General features: G+C 33.1%; 3 protein-coding genes across 5 annotated transcripts; all 3 read right to left on the bottom strand.

The window, feature by feature from the left end:
- Positions 1-88: 88 nt before the first annotated feature.
- Positions 89-3,083, bottom strand: LOC111702936 (NADH dehydrogenase [ubiquinone] 1 alpha subcomplex assembly factor 3). The gene is made up of 7 exons (XM_023474754.1): positions 2,841-3,083; positions 2,264-2,373; positions 1,859-1,890; positions 1,719-1,755; positions 1,438-1,511; positions 1,186-1,309; positions 89-710 (listed from the first exon to the last, which is right to left on the bottom strand). The coding sequence occupies exons 1-7, from the start codon at positions 3,039-3,041 to the stop codon at positions 548-550; spliced, it is 741 nt and encodes a 246-aa protein (XP_023330522.1). The 5' UTR covers positions 3,042-3,083; the 3' UTR covers positions 89-547.
- Positions 3,060-9,528, bottom strand: LOC111702827 (zinc finger protein 729). 3 transcript variants are annotated; one of them, XR_002765503.1, is made up of 15 exons: positions 9,277-9,528; positions 8,958-9,016; positions 8,540-8,857; positions 8,215-8,383; positions 7,895-8,067; positions 7,666-7,827; positions 7,212-7,313; positions 6,465-6,501; positions 6,196-6,290; positions 5,751-5,906; positions 5,450-5,532; positions 4,788-5,261; positions 3,808-3,943; positions 3,303-3,536; positions 3,060-3,110 (listed from the first exon to the last, which is right to left on the bottom strand). XR_002765503.1 is itself a non-coding variant. In XM_023474612.1 (14 exons), the coding sequence occupies exons 1-14, from the start codon at positions 9,452-9,454 to the stop codon at positions 3,357-3,359; spliced, it is 2,322 nt and encodes a 773-aa protein (XP_023330380.1). In that variant the 5' UTR covers positions 9,455-9,528; the 3' UTR covers positions 3,302-3,356. The 3 variants fall into 3 exon arrangements, 2 of the variants coding, with proteins under 2 accessions (XP_023330380.1, XP_023330390.1); XM_023474612.1 differs by lacking the exon at positions 3,060-3,110 and having other exon boundaries at positions 3,302-3,536; XM_023474622.1 differs by lacking the exon at positions 3,060-3,110 and having other exon boundaries at positions 3,302-3,536; positions 6,196-6,284.
- Positions 9,529-10,508: 980 nt separating this feature from the next.
- LOC111702870 (creatine kinase S-type, mitochondrial) lies at positions 10,509-15,543 on the bottom strand. The gene is made up of 9 exons (XM_023474660.1): positions 14,695-15,543; positions 14,224-14,315; positions 13,835-13,890; positions 13,507-13,642; positions 12,762-13,332; positions 12,491-12,662; positions 12,045-12,200; positions 11,270-11,548; positions 10,509-10,809 (listed from the first exon to the last, which is right to left on the bottom strand). The coding sequence occupies exons 1-9, from the start codon at positions 15,146-15,148 to the stop codon at positions 10,746-10,748; spliced, it is 1,980 nt and encodes a 659-aa protein (XP_023330428.1). The 5' UTR covers positions 15,149-15,543; the 3' UTR covers positions 10,509-10,745.
- Positions 15,544-15,829: the final 286 nt, after the last annotated feature.

The following is a 15,829-nucleotide window of genomic DNA, read 5'->3' as shown; positions in this document are numbered from 1 at the left end:
TTGACTTTCATCAAGAATGTTTGTGTAGTAGGTATAGTTTGTGTCATACATTAGCACTTTTTATGGCAGATTTTTAGCTTCAATATAATTTAAGTCGCAGATTTATTCATATGAATAATTTTTGTGTCATATTCTTTGAGCACACAGCTCAAAGAATATGACAAGTGTGGCAGATTTAGGAATCCTCAAGCTGAAACAGAAAATCAGGAGGATAACGTTGTACTCGAGGAAGTTGCTCCCAAAACGGCCATGGAGGTTGAAGATAACCCTGACCCTGCCGGAAGTGAAGTTTTGACGGCCGACGAAAATACGACCCGGAGCAGTAGTAGGAGAAGTAAGGCTGTTGACAATGATGTGTCAGCAGAAACGCAAACGGCTGTTGAAACCTTGAATTCGACACGAAGCCGTCGTAGCAGCAGGGCGGCTTCCAAGGTAAGACAATCCTCCTAATTAAAAATTGAACATTTGATATATCTATATATATTTTACAAATAACTTCCGAGATTACTGTTTGAAGATTGAAGGCTTGAAGTTATTCACTGTTCAGTTACTTATCCTCAAGTAATTTATCTACAGTTCTCTTATCTTGAATTATACGTGCTGTAAACTTCCTTCGTTCAACTCGACTCATTCCGAATGGGTTTACGTTGGGCATATATAATTCATCAGACACACTCTTCTGGGAAATCACGCTACTATCATCAACCAACCTGGACAAAATACAGATTTTTAAATGATAATTCTCAACTAACTTATCATTGATTTGATTTACTATGTTCCTGATTAAAACCAGTCCCGTTGAATGGCCATGACTTTTATTTTATAGTAAAGGATTTTAACATGTCCGTTTTTTTTCTCAAAAGTTGGTAGTTCTGGGTTTTAAGAACGTTGTTTAAAACATGCATGGCAAGCAAAAGACAAACAAAAGCCATGAAAAAGTGGAAAATAAAAACAAAATAAAAAACAAAATGAAAACAAATCATCCAACCCAATATTAAAAGTTGACTCTTATCTTGAATTAAATAAAATCCATTTGAAAGTTTTCAGAAAATTAAGAATAAATATTAACCAAAACTATGAAGAGGACGCAAACAAGCACATTTACACCCGAATTCACAAAAAAACTTTTATCCAAGTTTTCAACGTTGAATTAATAACCGTTTAAATATACTGAAGATTGCTAACCTGACATAAGCTGGAGGAATAAGCGCTGCAGCAACCACCCTACCCTCCTCCAGGAGATAGTTGTACGTGGAGATAGCGTTCTCAGTGGTTAACACCTCCATGGCAATCCCCTTCTTTTTCATTGCTAAAAGCAACAAGAATCATCAAGATAAAGAATTAAGCTCTTTGTTGAAACTTTTAATGTTCATGTCTTAAAATTAAGTTGCAAAATATATTAATACAATTACAATTAAAATGGTTGAATTGTCTAACCTAAAATGACTTTGACGTCTACAGGATTTCTAACAGAAGCAGCCTCACCATGCCCGATAACAATAAGATCCATCCTACAAATTGTTTCATTCAATTCATCATAAATAATAAGAAGTAAGACAAACTCTTTTATTATGTCAAAAATCTTCTAAATTATTTTTTTTTTTAAATACTTATAACATTTAGTTTTGATATTTAACCTTCCAAAAATCTTTTTTACTTTGATATCAAAATTGGACCTTTGATCAAATCAAATGTTAAAGCATATTTTGAATACATACTTAGGTTCCAGGAGAGTGAATAAAGCCAGAGACTCCTCTGGAAGAAAATAATCGTTATAGCATTTCATTTAAAATCCATTAAACTGCTTTGAAAAATAAAATTGACACAATTTTAAAATCATGCTAATCGAAAATTTTTCCTGAAATTTCTTTTGCCGAGTTGATGTTCCACCTGTTGGTAGAAAGAATGTTTTTTATTCAGCTAGAAACTTTTGAAAAAGTTTAACTCATTCCATACATTCAAAACTTTCGTCCAAGCTCTGCGTAGTGAATCAAGATTTTTTTTAAAAATTGTATTGCAATTTCTGTGTTGCTTTATTTCTTAAAGCAATAGCAGTTTTTATATACAATGTCCACAGAAATTAATATGAACGCCAAGTGACCCAAAAATCTGAATCAAGAATATTGATTAGAAGACAGATACAACTTTTTATTCTCAAGTTGACTTTGATTTAAACATTAGCATTATCAAACAATTGATCAAACAACAAACATTATGTTAATGGTTGGGAACAATAAATTATTTAAAACAATAACATTCTTTCCTAAGCACTGTATTAGGAAAGATAACCGAGGGACCGATTAGGAAACTGTTATCTGTTAATCTAAACCCATTAGAGGAGTAACTGTCAACCATATTTATTCCGGTTATCTCCTGAACATCAAAATATTTTATCAAATATCATATATCCAACATCATAGATCTAATATCATATATCCAACATCATAAATTGATCAAATATCTTAAATAACGAATCATTGATCAAATATCTTAAATAACGAATCATTGATCAAATATCTTATATCCAACATCATAAATAACAAATCATAGATCTAATATCATACATCCAACATCATAAATAACAAATCATAGATCTAATATCATATATCCAACATCATAAATAACAAATCATTGATCAAATATCTTATATCAAAACTTATTTCCTAAGTTTTGCACAAGAAAATGATTTTTTTAGTCAAATCAAATCAGATCATTCATTGCAGGGATTGCAGAGATTGCTTGAGGCATTCTTCCTTAATTAAAAAAATACAAATAATATAATTATTAATCCGCCAATGTTATATTAGAAGAGGGGTTATTCTTGTTCCTAGTAGAATTACCTGATTAAGAATAGAAACTGTAGTTTTCCCAGGCCCTTCATACGCTCCCTGTCTTTCAAATCCGTCAGCAGGAGTATTCAAGGTTCTAGTCAGGGTTGGGACGGGTTCGACTCCGGGTACTAGAAACCTACTGATCCTCGGGATTAGTTTATCTCTGGGTAGATTACTCCGAAACAAACAACATATTCGTCCCCGAAGCATTTTCTCTGTAAGAATCTCATTTATTTCATCTTTAAACTCGTGTATTTAGTATACATCACATTAAAGGGATTGTAAAGGATAAATGAAAGGGGGTATAGGCTGAAACCTGAGAATCTTAGGAGTTGAACGATATATAATTTTGACACAGTTTTATATAAATTTATCTAGACAGAAACATCAGATAGATGTCTTATATAGCGTTCAACTCCTTTTATTCTCTGGTTTCAGCCTATTCCCCCTTTTATTTATCCTTTACAGTCCCTTTAAATACTGATAAGGAGTGAAATTTTAAATTGTAATAGGTAGAGCGAATGCCTAGGATGTATCAGAGAGAAGATTTATCCCATTCCTCTCCGACATCTCCAGTAATGAGTCTAGAGAGTCTGTAAGAGTGAGATCTCTTCTAGGTTTCTCCGAGAGTGTTAGTTCTTGTCCTCGTTTCTCCGCTCGACCTTTCTCTTTAGACGTCGAGATCACTCTTTTCTTGGATGGCGGCTAGAAACAAAATTAATATATTTCATATTAAAAAGAAGAAGGGTGTTTGAAATATTCTCAATCATATAACTAAATTGTGCCCGTACCAATCCTTTTATAGTTCTAATACGAGTCTTCTAAGAAGAATCTCCATGAACATTACCCAAGAGACCTGTTAAATGTTTTTGACCGAACAGTTAATCAAAAACACTCACAATACCCCAGAGACCTGTAAATTTTTTTTTACCCATCATTTTATCAAAAACAGACTTGCTTATTAAATTTGACTAACCTCTACTTTCTTTCCGTCTGGAGTAAGATGATGTTTGTTGAGAAGATGAGCCTTCAAGTTACTGGATTGTATGGTTGAAAATGAACATAAATGACATTTGTTTGGTTTATCTCCAGCATGTATTTTCTTGTGACGCCTGGAAAATATAATCAAGTAAAAACAGCATTATTGCTTGCATTTCATTATCTCCATTTGAACCTTTTGTAAAATTAAATGACTCTTTATAGCACTAATTACTGATTGAATTTACTAAAATTGTTTACTCCCTTTTTTATTTTTATTTTTATTTTATGAAACAAATTAGAAAACAAGAACAAGAACAAGAACGCACGAGATAGTAATCAAAGACAATTGTTGCTCAAATGGAGGCGTAAAGGCTATTGTTATGAATCTTATGTAGCCCTCTTTAAATTGAAGGTTCCCTACTAACCCGAAAACCTAAAACTACTAAAGCCCCTATATAGGTTTACGTATTTTAAGACATATTTACTTAAAACGTATTTATCACACACAGCTTTTTTTAAGTGTTTAAGGTTATCCAGAAAAGTATTTCAAACGAATAATTGCGTATAATTTATTTCCAAGTAATATTTACGTATTTTTAAGTATTTTTCGTTTTTTTCTTTACTTAATTTAAAAATAAAATTTCAGTTTAAAAAATTGATGCAAACCTAAAAATATGTATTTTTACCAAGGAAATGGTTACGAAAAAACGTATTTCATATGTATTGAAAATTACGTATTTTTACGTATTCCAAACCTAAAAATACGCATATTTATGTAATTTCATATTTGTCATATACATATTTTTACGGATATAAAATATGTATTTTTACCAAGGAAATGGTTACGAAAAAATGTATTTCATACGTATGGAAAAATACGTATTTTTACGTATACCAAACCTAAAAATACGTGTATACGAATGTTATACGAAGGTTTAAGTTTTACAGTTAGTAGGGTTAATAAATATTTTGAACCTGAGTGAATTATGATCTCCCGTCCTGTAACTACACTCATCACAACTATAAGGTTTCTCCCCCGAGTGCTGCCTAACATGAAGCAGAAGATTCCCTTTCCGGGCAGTTTTATACCCACAGATCTGACAGATATACGGCTTCAGCTTCGAGTGCACTGCCTGCACATGCTTCTTCAAACTTTTACTGTCAGAGCACACTTTCTGGCAGATCTCACACCGCTTGGGTGTAGCCCAGTTGGGGAGCTCAACCATGGACTCTCTGAGATGTCGGACCGAGTGGTTGGTGAGCTGAACCTGCTGGTTGAACCCCTTGTAGCAGATATCACACTGGTACAGTTTCAGATTGGCGTGGGTCTGACAATGCTTCTCCAGGGCGTTGACAGTGCTGGTCTTGTAGGTCATACACTGGATACATTGATACATATCACAATCCTTCTCATGCTCACGCCACAGATGCTGGAAGAGATCAGGCCACCTCAATATTTTAAATTATAAAACCATTAAACATCATCAGCATCAGCATCAGCATCAGCATCAGCATCAGCATCAGCATCAGCATCAGCATCAGCATCAGCATCAGCATCAGCATCAACATTAACATCATCAACATCAACAACAAAAACATCGACATTAACATAAAAAAAATACTAAAATTTTTGAAACCTGGCAAACTCTTTCTTGCACTCTTGGCACTCCATGCAGTCTTCCTTGTGACATGAGATGTGGTAGTCCAGGTTTTTCTCCTCCTAATTCAAAGTATTTTACCTATTTACTTTTTAAAAAAATTTTCTTATCAGTTAACTCAACTTCATTGAGAAATTTCCAATTTTTTAAAGACAATAATAACCAAGCTCTTTATACTCGAAGGTTATTTCTTTTTCCCAAAATAATTAAAAAAAAAACTAACTCCTTTCAATTTAATTAATTAATCGTCACAAACTATAATCGAATTGTTAAAAATAACCTTGAAGATAGCATGACAGCTTTTAGTTGAGCAGACCCAAACCCTATTCTCTCCATCCACTTCTAGATTGGTCCTGTTCCTTCTCAACCTGGAGATCTTGTATTCCTCTCCTATATACTCGTCCTCTCCTCCTTTCTCCGGACCAGTATCTGCAACCTAAACAATCAGTTTAACATCTGTTGTCGAGTTTTTAAACAAAAATGATCTAATTTATCACATTTTTAAAAATAAATTGCGGTCGGGGTCGATCCTGTTAATTTCTTGAGAGCTGTTTCTGTCATGAAGATACAAATCAAAAAGAAACTTGGATCAAAAAACTCATCAAACCGAGAAAAATTATTGGTTAAAGAAGATTGTTAATCCCGTCAAAAAACTAAATTCCAGAGCGTCAAATGTTAGAGCTTGCATAGGCCCAAAGATCTGATTTGGTCTAATCTTTTTCTACCTTATAGAACTGATCTACTAGAGATATATCATCACCCTCCTGCTCTTCTGGTATACTGGAGAGAATTGTATTCCTGTCCTCCTGGTTCCCTGTAACTATAGGATTTGTTATCAATAAACATCATCCAGGGTTCCCAAGTGCAATTCTAGATTTTGCAAAGGGTGAGGAGTTAAATCTAGTTTTTATNCCTTGGTAAAAAAGGCTATTTTTTGCAATAAATTTGATTGGTGGAGTTTTATATAAAGATAGAGTTTATTATGAATGTTTACCTGGTGGGGGTTTATCTTTGATCTTGAAAACAGCAACCTGAAATAATATTAGTTTGAGAACAGATAACTTTAAAAACAAAATGAATAAACCGAAAGAACAGAAAATTGTTTTAAAGATCACACATGCACATGCACATGCACATGCACATGGTACAAAGTACGAAGTACAAAGATATGGCAGTTCCTAGTCAATTTATATATCTTGGATTGTTCAATGTGCATTGTACATTGAACAATCCAAGATATATATATTGACTAGGAACTGCCATATCTGATGCACCAAAACAAGGAATCCAGGGGCAAAACATCATTCATGTGTAAGTGCGGGGGGGGGAGTACATGAAGATCTGCAGCTTAAAATTGTAAAAATATACATTTACTTTGATTACTTTGATCCAGAGAAAACGGAACGTTGTGGGTTCCTTATGTCAAATCAAATCAAAATCAAAATCAAAATAAAATCAAAATCATCAAAATCAACTGAAAATCAACTGAAAATCAACTAAAAATCAACTCAAAATCAAAAATCGAAAATCGAAAATCGAAAATCTAAATCTACATCTAAATCTAAATCTAAATCTAAATCTAAATCTAAATCTAAATCTAAATCTAAATCTAAATCTAAATCTAAATCAAAATCAAAATCAAAATCAAAATCAAAATCAAATCAAAATCAAAATCAAAATCTTCAGGGCCCGGCACTATGCACCACACTGCAGATAGTGTAGTTCCTTACTACAATCCTACCTTGCACTTGATAATATGATTGTTGTACTCTGACTGTGTATTGAACCGTACACCGCAGTTATTACACTTGGAGTCCGTACATCCATCCCGAGCAGAGTGAATCTAAACAAGAAGTTATGTACTGTGTAGTATATGTACAGTACATAATGCCTTTTTGTAATTCACAATAACGTTGTAAGATTTTTGGGCACATTTAATCAAATAATTTTTTTGTTTACTTTCTTTAACAATGATATCCCACTTAATTCCCCCTTCTCCAATCTTGTATGCTATTAGTTCAAAATCAAATTTAAATCAAATAAAATCAAACCAAATCGAATTTTTAAACTGTAATCTAGAAGATACTTTACTAAAGAAAAGTTTTGGATATAATGTATTGTGTATTTCATTCCCTTTTATCTTGCTAGTTTCAAAATGGTTTCAAAGCTGTTTCAGAAATTTAAAAATTTTCAACCTTCATTTTTTCCTCGGAAGCCATACAAACACTGCAACGTGTACAAATAAATATCTCTTTCTGCTCCTTGACCAGGAAGAACTTGAAGAAAGGGTAGGAGCTAGATCTCTCAGCTGGAAGCTCATCCAGGATCATAGTCTCCGTCCTGCTCTCCATGTTATACTAAACATAGACGGACATTTGCAAAAACAAAAATGAACAATGTTTCAAAATAGTCTATGATTCTAACCTTGATATTATTAACGTCAGATATGATAAGCATAGCGTTAAGTTCTGGGTTCTCTACGTTCTCCGAACCTACTGGGTTGTGTTCGTCCGGAGGAAACTGCTCCAGGGTCTTTTGAGTACTGGACTCAGGAGCAGAACTCAAATGAGTAGTCTCAATGTGAGAATGAAGTGCATCTGAAAATGATTTTAAAATGCTCTTTAGTTCACGACTTAAGTGATCAAAATTCAGGAAACACAAAAATTAAATGATTGTTTGATATTTTTAACCGATTAAAATTTGTTTATATTTTATATAAAGATATATGGTAAATTGTTAAATACCTCTTTCACCACTGGTAAAATCACAGCCTTTACACTTGTATATTGTGAACACCTCGACAAAATCCTCCAGGGTTGCCATTTTCTTATTGTTGTCCAGAAAATAGAATTGATCTGTAGAATCCGTAGACAGAGGAATAGTTATATTATTTCCATTAAGCTTATCCGCAACCTAATAGAATGGGTCAATATTATTCTTCATTACAATTATTACAGAAAAAGTCTCTAAAAGCTTGAAAATAATGTTGAAATATGAAAATTGCATGCATCAAAAATCCCGGGAAAAAATTTGAATTCCTATATTACAAAAAAAATGGATTAATTATACCTGAGCATGAGTAAATGTGCCGGTCTCTATATCTTCTAGAACTCCAACAGTTGGCAACTGAATCCCGGGCATTCCTTCGTTATTAACCGAGGCGGAAAATGGATTTTCACGGACTTCTTGGATTCCGGGGATTTCATGGATAGCTTGGACCATCTCTGATCCCTGCAGGAGAATCTGGCGGATTTCCTTGTGCCCAGTGCCCTCTGAGGGTTGGGAGACTTGTAAACTGTGGACGGGTTGAAGGCCGTCCTCTATAGAGGTTCGGAGACCGATTTCACGCATCTCATGGATCCTAGAGTCAGCAGCAAGAGGAATATTCTAAACAAAAAAGTTGTCTAATAGATAAACATGCCAAATTTCATTAATTCCATTAATATATCAATTCAAATTTATTTCTTTAAACCAGTTCTTTATAAACCTGAGAGAGAGCAAAAAGTCTGCCATCATCAGCAATATAGTAAGCTTCCTCGCCATCACCTAAACATCACTTTTTAAATAATAAAAATATCAACTTTTATTTTTTTATTCAAAGTTTAATGTTGATATGAATTGAAAATAAGAAATTAAATAAAAACCCATGATAGTAAAGGTGTCAGGGGCGCCCAGATCCCTGGTTTAACTTAATGCACTATCAGTAGTAACAAAAATGATATATTGACTGGCTGAAAACGTCACTGAAGTGATCTCCCAGAGAAAAATATTCTGGTAATCCAGTAATTAACAAATATAACAATTACCATGCTCTTCAAAGAGTCCATTTTCCTCCAATAATCTAGAATTCTCCACCATTGTCCCAGAATGCTCCGCCATTGTTCCAGAATGCTCCGCCATTGTTCCAGAATGCTCCGCCATTGTTCCAGAATGCTCCACCATAGTTCTAGAATGTCCCACCATTATTCTAGAATTCCTGGTCATTTCACCTCATACACTCCAGATCCAAATCTTCATTTTAGAACCAGTATAACCATTTTTCAAAAAAAATATTTTCTCTGAAATTTCTAAATCATGAAAGGTCTCAATACAATAGAATAAAAGTTTTACAAAAATAGAAAAATAGCGATCAATAATAATTAATTAGTAATGATACACATTTAATATAATTTCATTTAAGACTTTATCACTTATAGTAGATATAATTGAAGTGTATTTATTACCATTTTAAAGTCAGAATCCAAAAATTGTTTATTAAAATATATGTTACTTCTTTCTTAAATGCAAAATGTTTCTGTTGCTATTATACGCATTACATCACAGTCAAATTCGATCAAAATATTTACAAAAGTACCAAAATAAAAAAGTACAAAATAAAAATAAAATTCATTTCAACAAGATAATTCAGTTCTCTCGGTACATCAGTACACTTAGGCAAGTTATTTAGTCTCACAGCCAAACAGAACTAGAGCAAAAATATAATTATAAAAACTATAAAATCTTCCATTAACACCAGTTTAAAAAGAAACATCTTAAAAAACATAATTAAGTGCAAATAGAGTGTCAAGTACTATAGATGGCAACGTAGACTTTGTACACTCTCAGTACAGCTGTATTCTTACGTCACAAGTGTCAACTTAGTTTTTGTGTCCGAAAAATTTTTTAATAATAATGATAATTTTAGAATAAAAGTGCTTATCTTACAATAAAAATTGTAATTTTATGTGTTCTTTATTTTCTGTTTCTTGGAAAACCTGTCAACTAATGTAAGAAAATTTCGTTTTCCTTGTTATATTTGACACTAGTGACGTTGTGTATAATTGGTCCATTTCGCTGTTGCCGCCTATTGTACTTGATAATCTATTTGATTAAGTATAATGACAACCTCTATCATAAAAATGTATAAAAACCAAAACCCCAAATATTCAATATACATTATGCATGACCTTTATGGAAGAAAGCGAAACTTTTACTGATATTGAGAAATAAATAATTAAGTGTAAAAAATGGATTCTGTTATAAAAAAAGTGTTATTATGCTTATTAGAGATAAAGTTTATTCTGAGATTGACGTGCATGGTTCTCAAATAAAATTTTCTGGTTCAACATTAGTTTTTTTCCTATCAAAAAAAAATATGTTTTTTTCTCCAAATTATTTCTGTGATAAGAAATATTTTTTTCTTTCTTGATGTGGTTTAGAATGCCTGTTATTTCTATTCCCGCGTTCTCCGAAGATACACTCTTCAGCCATCATTCATTTTTAAACACAGAGATGATTAGAGAGAATCCTCAGCTCTTTTGTCCTCTCGGAGAAAATGCTGAATACCAGTGAACATTTCACTGAAAACCAAAACAATAAGTTTTAATTAAAAAAAAGGCCGAATACAAACCCATGAGTGTCTTAAAGTTTTGGGGTAATATAACGTTTTTCAAAATTAACTACTTTCTTTGAGTGTGTAAAAAAATCGATAAGTTTTATATTTGTTCTAGCAATATTTGTTGCTTCCCGTCACCGATCGTTTTCTCAGAAATGTTCATCATTTGACACTAAACAGTCAGTAAACAGAGTACAGACAGTGAAGAAACAGAAACGCAAAAAATTCGACAAAAAATCTTTCATTGTTAGATTGCCTTCGCGGAGAAGAAGACAGGAAAAATCCTATTAACAAATAAATGTTTTACCCAGAAACATTGTTAAGGGTTTCAGTAAAAGTTAAACTTTTGAAAATTTTAAAAATTATTTATGAATTCAGATACTTTATAATTATTATAATAATTATTCATAATCACGGAATATTACCTGACAGCCTCGAATTCGGTTAGCCCTAATCTTCTACTGTTCGATAAATCATAAACACCTCCGCGCACCTCAGAATGTTCTCCGGAGGTTCCTCGAACCTGGAGACCTCGCTCCGAGGACAACCTTTCAACCTCATCAGAGGTCAGGGCGGAGAAACGGAGATGGACGGAGGCTCGAAGGGTTGTTCCGATGTTAGTAGGACAGAAGGTTAAATAACCAAACTCTTCATCATGTTCAAACTCAAGAAACTTCTCCAGTTTGTTCATAGTCAAGATCAACCTGGAGTAAAGATCATTATAAACCTAAATTGAAGTAAAAAAATTGTTTTTTTTTTTTCTCACATCAATTTCATCAAAAACAACAGGCATTAATGTTACTAAACTTATTATCTACTTTAGATCGTTTTTAAACAAATCCCAACCCTACTCTCTAGCACTAGAATTATATCATTTTCTTCTCAATATATTTCGCCAAAAACTTTGGCATCATCGGGAGTTCGTCCTTATTCTTTTGAAGAGTATTGAATGCAGAGTATTATCTACAGTTAGTGGCAAATGAATAAGATAAAATACTAGTATAGGACTTAACTACGATATGTTTAAATCATTCCGTCATTTAAATCCCATCCCATTCGAAGTTGTAAATGTAAGACTGAAATGTTTCTCGATGTTGTCGTTAACTGAAAAACAAATAAAATGTCCTTTTGTCCACTAATTGTGGAACCTGTTCCTATATCAGTTACCAGGTCATGAGTTCTCAAGGTTTCCTTATCTACCTGGAGTAAACACTTGAAAGATCTCCACCCTTCTCTAGTGATATAACCCTGAGATGATCCTCCTCATTGACCCAAACTATAAGCTGACGGTCAGAACTCAGGAATATACCGCGTCCAGTGGGCCAACTCACACAACCACCAGCTTCCAATACAAACCTGAATAACGAATATAGTAAATCGCAGGGTATATATTTACAAACAATTACCTCCTCCCCAGACTTCAACAATAAGCCTTTTAACATATTCAAATACTAAACCAAAAATAGGTAATATTTTTCCAAAAAGGTAAATCAACAAATTTGCCCTTTGCCCAAGACAAGCTAAAATTTAAAAAATTGAAGAAGAAGGGAAAGTGAGGAAGGTTAGGTTTTCAAATGAGTTTTATGTAGTTTTGGATAAGTTCTTACTAAATAAATAATTATCCCTCATCCCGTCTGGTCGTGTACCTATCACAATCTTCGAAGAGAAAATGTTGTTCCTTGAGTTTCTGTTTATCCTCCGGTGATATCTCCGCTAGGTTCAGATACTCTCCGGAGAATTGTTCCCGTAGAACTTTAGAAACCTTGGATTCAAGACTTGTCAGATCCTTTTCAGCCATTTTATTGTTAAACGGGAATCCTGAAAAAAAACTGAATCTAAGAATGCATCCTGGATCATTATATTTACAGTTAAAATTTAGATTTATTTTTAAAAATTTAGTTTTCTTGGCCACCTTACCCTTGATTGATCTCGCAATCCTGATCCTTGTTGACAAGATGTTGTTCCCCTCAAACTCTCCGATTTCTTTAGGGTTTCCCCAGAATTTCTCCGGTTGCGCTTCAAACCTGACTAGTTTATGATAGTCTAGAATGATTGGAAGAAATAGTCGTCGAAAGGCTCGGTAGGCATCAGCATCCGGGGCAAAGATCCCGACGGCAGAATCCGGATTTTTTAATCCGGTTCGGATCACATCGTTAAGCGAAGATCCGTACGGGATGGTTCTTACTTTCTCCAGGTCGTGAAATAATTCAAGATTGAGGTATTTCTTCAGCAAGGAGGTTGAGTTAGAATTGAGATAATGTTTAACCTCATGTTGAAACTCAGAAGTGTTTCCAACACTTTGTTTTTCTGGTTTCTGTTGAAGCTTGATATTCTCGTCCTCGAGGTTACTGAGGATCTGGTTGGCCAGGGTGGCGAAGGTGCAGTTGCAGGTCCTGTAGTTAACCTCGTCCAAGGTTGTGTTATGAAGGTAATTGTGGTTACTCAGGAGGTGAAGGGTGTACCTGTTTATCCAGCCTGTCCAGTTCTCCTGATCAAATGCTTTATTTTTATTTTTATTTCAAAATGTCGGAACGCACAAATCCAAATTTTCGGGTTCTAACGGAATAAGATAAGTCCCTTTAAATATCTCAAAAGTTACAACCACGGAAAAGGGGTAACGTTGTAAAACATTTGGAACTCGTTAAAAAAAATATCCCCATTCCTTATAGATTTGCTGGGATAAGTTCTCTACTCCGAAGTCTAGTTTAACTCTGTGAACAAGTTGAGGTTGTTGGTTCAGGATGTTTTGGGTCGGAGATTCTCCAGCATTGAAATACCACATGGTTGGCCGGTACTCTCTACAAATGTTTTATATCAAAATGAAATATTATCCATATTAAACCAAAGTTAACGGAAAAAAGTGGAAAATATGGCTAGAATATATAAACTAACGGATAGAAAAGTTTGTTAAATCTATACAAATCAAATTAAATCAATTTTTTTCTCGAAAATACTGATTTATTGAAAAAGGGAAATGGTTTGTCATTTACCTGTATAATTCAAGCCATAGCTTGAGAAATCTTGCATCTTTGTGTGCAAATAAAACCTGGATGTAAAAAAACTTATTAGTTTTTACATCAAGACATCAAAAAGGGACTCACTTACATTTAATTTAGTTATCTTATTAGACTTAATATAATTACAGCTCATATAAACTTACACTTCCCTTAAATGCACTTCCCAAAATTACGCCTTATTCTGGGCTAGGTAAGGTTTTCATGATTTTTGACTGAGATATCATTTGAAATGTAATATTATTGCCAGTACAGTAACTAAGCCAAAAATGGATAATACTAATTTATACCAATTTAAGTAGATTTAAATAAACGAGATAATATATAAAAAATAAATGATGAAAAAAATAAGTTTCTTCCCTTCCCTGACTACCCATATTCTGGTTCTCCGGCCAGCCCAGTGCACACTCATAGTGCCTGTACACGTTTAGATTCTTCACTACAAACACATCCTCGTCTAAAAACAACAATTTAAAATCATGCTGTCAACCCTTAATCTGAAGTGATTAGGCTTGGGCTTCAACTGTTATAATAATAGTTCAATCTGTAGCAATGTTTAGAAAAATTGTCAATATCAAGCTTAACCATTCAAAATATTATTTTAGAACAGAGGACACAATTTTTGAATTTACTTACATATGTATAATATATAATCATAAAAATGAATGTAGTCAACTAAAAATTTGGATACATTTAATTTTAGAATTAAAGCGACATAAATTAATTTTCTCAAATTTATCTAATGTTAACTTAAAACAAGGATTTAATCCAATGTTCATTCAAACTAATACATTCAAAGTCAAAAAAATAATAAACCAATTTTAAAAACATATTACCTAAATATATCCCGCCATACTTCATGAGAATTTTAATCCTTGCAACATCTGAAGCGTGCTGAACAGAAGATAATTTCTGTCCGAACACATGAGTTGGTTTCTGAACCTCGTGGATCTTCAGATTACCCCCTAGGACGGATTGTAGAACCCATAGATATCTCGACTCTCTAGGGTTCAGATTTAGATTGGTATGAAGGTAGATCTTGGAGGGTTTATGATTATACCAGGCTGACAGCATGCAGATAAATGTCACAAAATTAATAGTTCTAGAATCAAAATGAATAAAATGAATAATATTTGGCACAATAAGTTTTTTCGACCCCTTTACGTTGTCGAAAGTTGAGAAGTCTGTGGGTAAATGGTCCAGGATACTAGACTGTAGTTTGTATATATAGAGAGAGAAGAGAAAGGTTATGAGAAGGATAAAACCAGCAACTTTACTCCGTCGTAACATTTTCTCTGAAAAAAGGAAAAGCTGAAGCTGATATAAATCGACAGAGAGCAATAATCTTCGCAACTTTATTTAACATTTCTTTATATTTTCCAAATATCAATATTACATATGTTAAGAACTAGTGAACAGAAGGGTGAATCAAAAAACAAGTATCACAAGCTTAAAGAGTATTAAATGTCATTAGGCAACATAAAGAAGAGAGGAAATTTTAAATATCATGACAATCAAAGATTAACAATAAATTTACCTATTTATACAGGTTTAATATCACAAGAGTATTTTAAGAGAATAAAATGATTGATTGGAAGTTTAAAGCGTGAAATGTAATACATTTTAAGTATTATTGTTCAAGATTTAACACCAAGAACAAACAAAGAATGAACAAAAAAGGTTTCCTGTACAGATATAAATCAGTATACAAAGAAAAACGAATTTGTGCTATATTTGGATCATACATTTTTTATTTACATAGGAACTAGTTAAAAGTTTGAGCCGCTAATTTGACAAAAAGGTGGAGAAAATAAAGTTCTCCAGGGCAAAAGAAAGGCACGATTTTGCATTGGGTATATTTTTATGCTTTTAAAGTTTAGAGACAGATTTCTTTTAGTACAATTACTTATTAGACTGTGAATGCCTATTCGCATGTTTTTTTTTCGTTTTTTTGTACTAACCGATATTTTC

This window comes from Eurytemora carolleeae, unplaced genomic scaffold (assembly GCF_000591075.1).
Source record: "Eurytemora carolleeae unplaced genomic scaffold, Eaff_2.0 scaffold17, whole genome shotgun sequence".
Classification (NCBI taxonomy): Eukaryota; Metazoa; Arthropoda; class Copepoda; order Calanoida; family Temoridae; genus Eurytemora; species Eurytemora carolleeae.
The sequence above is the reverse complement of the archived record's forward strand: the minus strand, read 5'-3'. Positions and strand labels throughout refer to the sequence as shown.

What these genes read in the sequence shown, in the direction of transcription:
- LOC111702936 (XM_023474754.1), bottom strand. Translation starts at nt 3,041, where the DNA reads ATGCTTCGGGGACGAATATGTTGTTTGTTTCGGAGTAATCTACCCAGA. An exon ending in CTCGGCAAAAGAAATTTCAG is followed by an intron (nt 1,756 to 1,858) that starts GAAAAATTTTCG and finishes ATTTTCTTCCAG; the next exon opens with AGGAGTCTCTGGCTTTATTC. An exon ending in AGACGTCAAAGTCATTTTAG is followed by an intron (nt 1,310 to 1,437) that starts GTTAGACAATTC and finishes TGTTGCTTTTAG; the next exon opens with CAATGAAAAAGAAGGGGATT.
- LOC111702827 (XM_023474612.1), bottom strand. Translation starts at nt 9,454, where the DNA reads ATGACCAGGAATTCTAGAATAATGGTGGGACATTCTAGAACTATGGTG. An exon ending in GACTTTTTGCTCTCTCTCAG is followed by an intron (nt 8,858 to 8,957) that starts GTTTATAAAGAA and finishes TTTTTTGTTTAG; the next exon opens with AATATTCCTCTTGCTGCTGA. An exon ending in TGCAAGAAAGAGTTTGCCAG is followed by an intron (nt 5,262 to 5,449) that starts GTTTCAAAAATT and finishes TAAAATATTGAG; the next exon opens with GTGGCCTGATCTCTTCCAGC.
- LOC111702870 (XM_023474660.1), bottom strand. Translation starts at nt 15,148, where the DNA reads ATGTTACGACGGAGTAAAGTTGCTGGTTTTATCCTTCTCATAACCTTT. An exon ending in TATCCCAGCAAATCTATAAG is followed by an intron (nt 13,333 to 13,506) that starts GAATGGGGATAT and finishes GCATTTGATCAG; the next exon opens with GAGAACTGGACAGGCTGGAT. An exon ending in GATTGCGAGATCAATCAAGG is followed by an intron (nt 12,663 to 12,761) that starts GTAAGGTGGCCA and finishes GTTTTTTTTCAG; the next exon opens with GATTCCCGTTTAACAATAAA.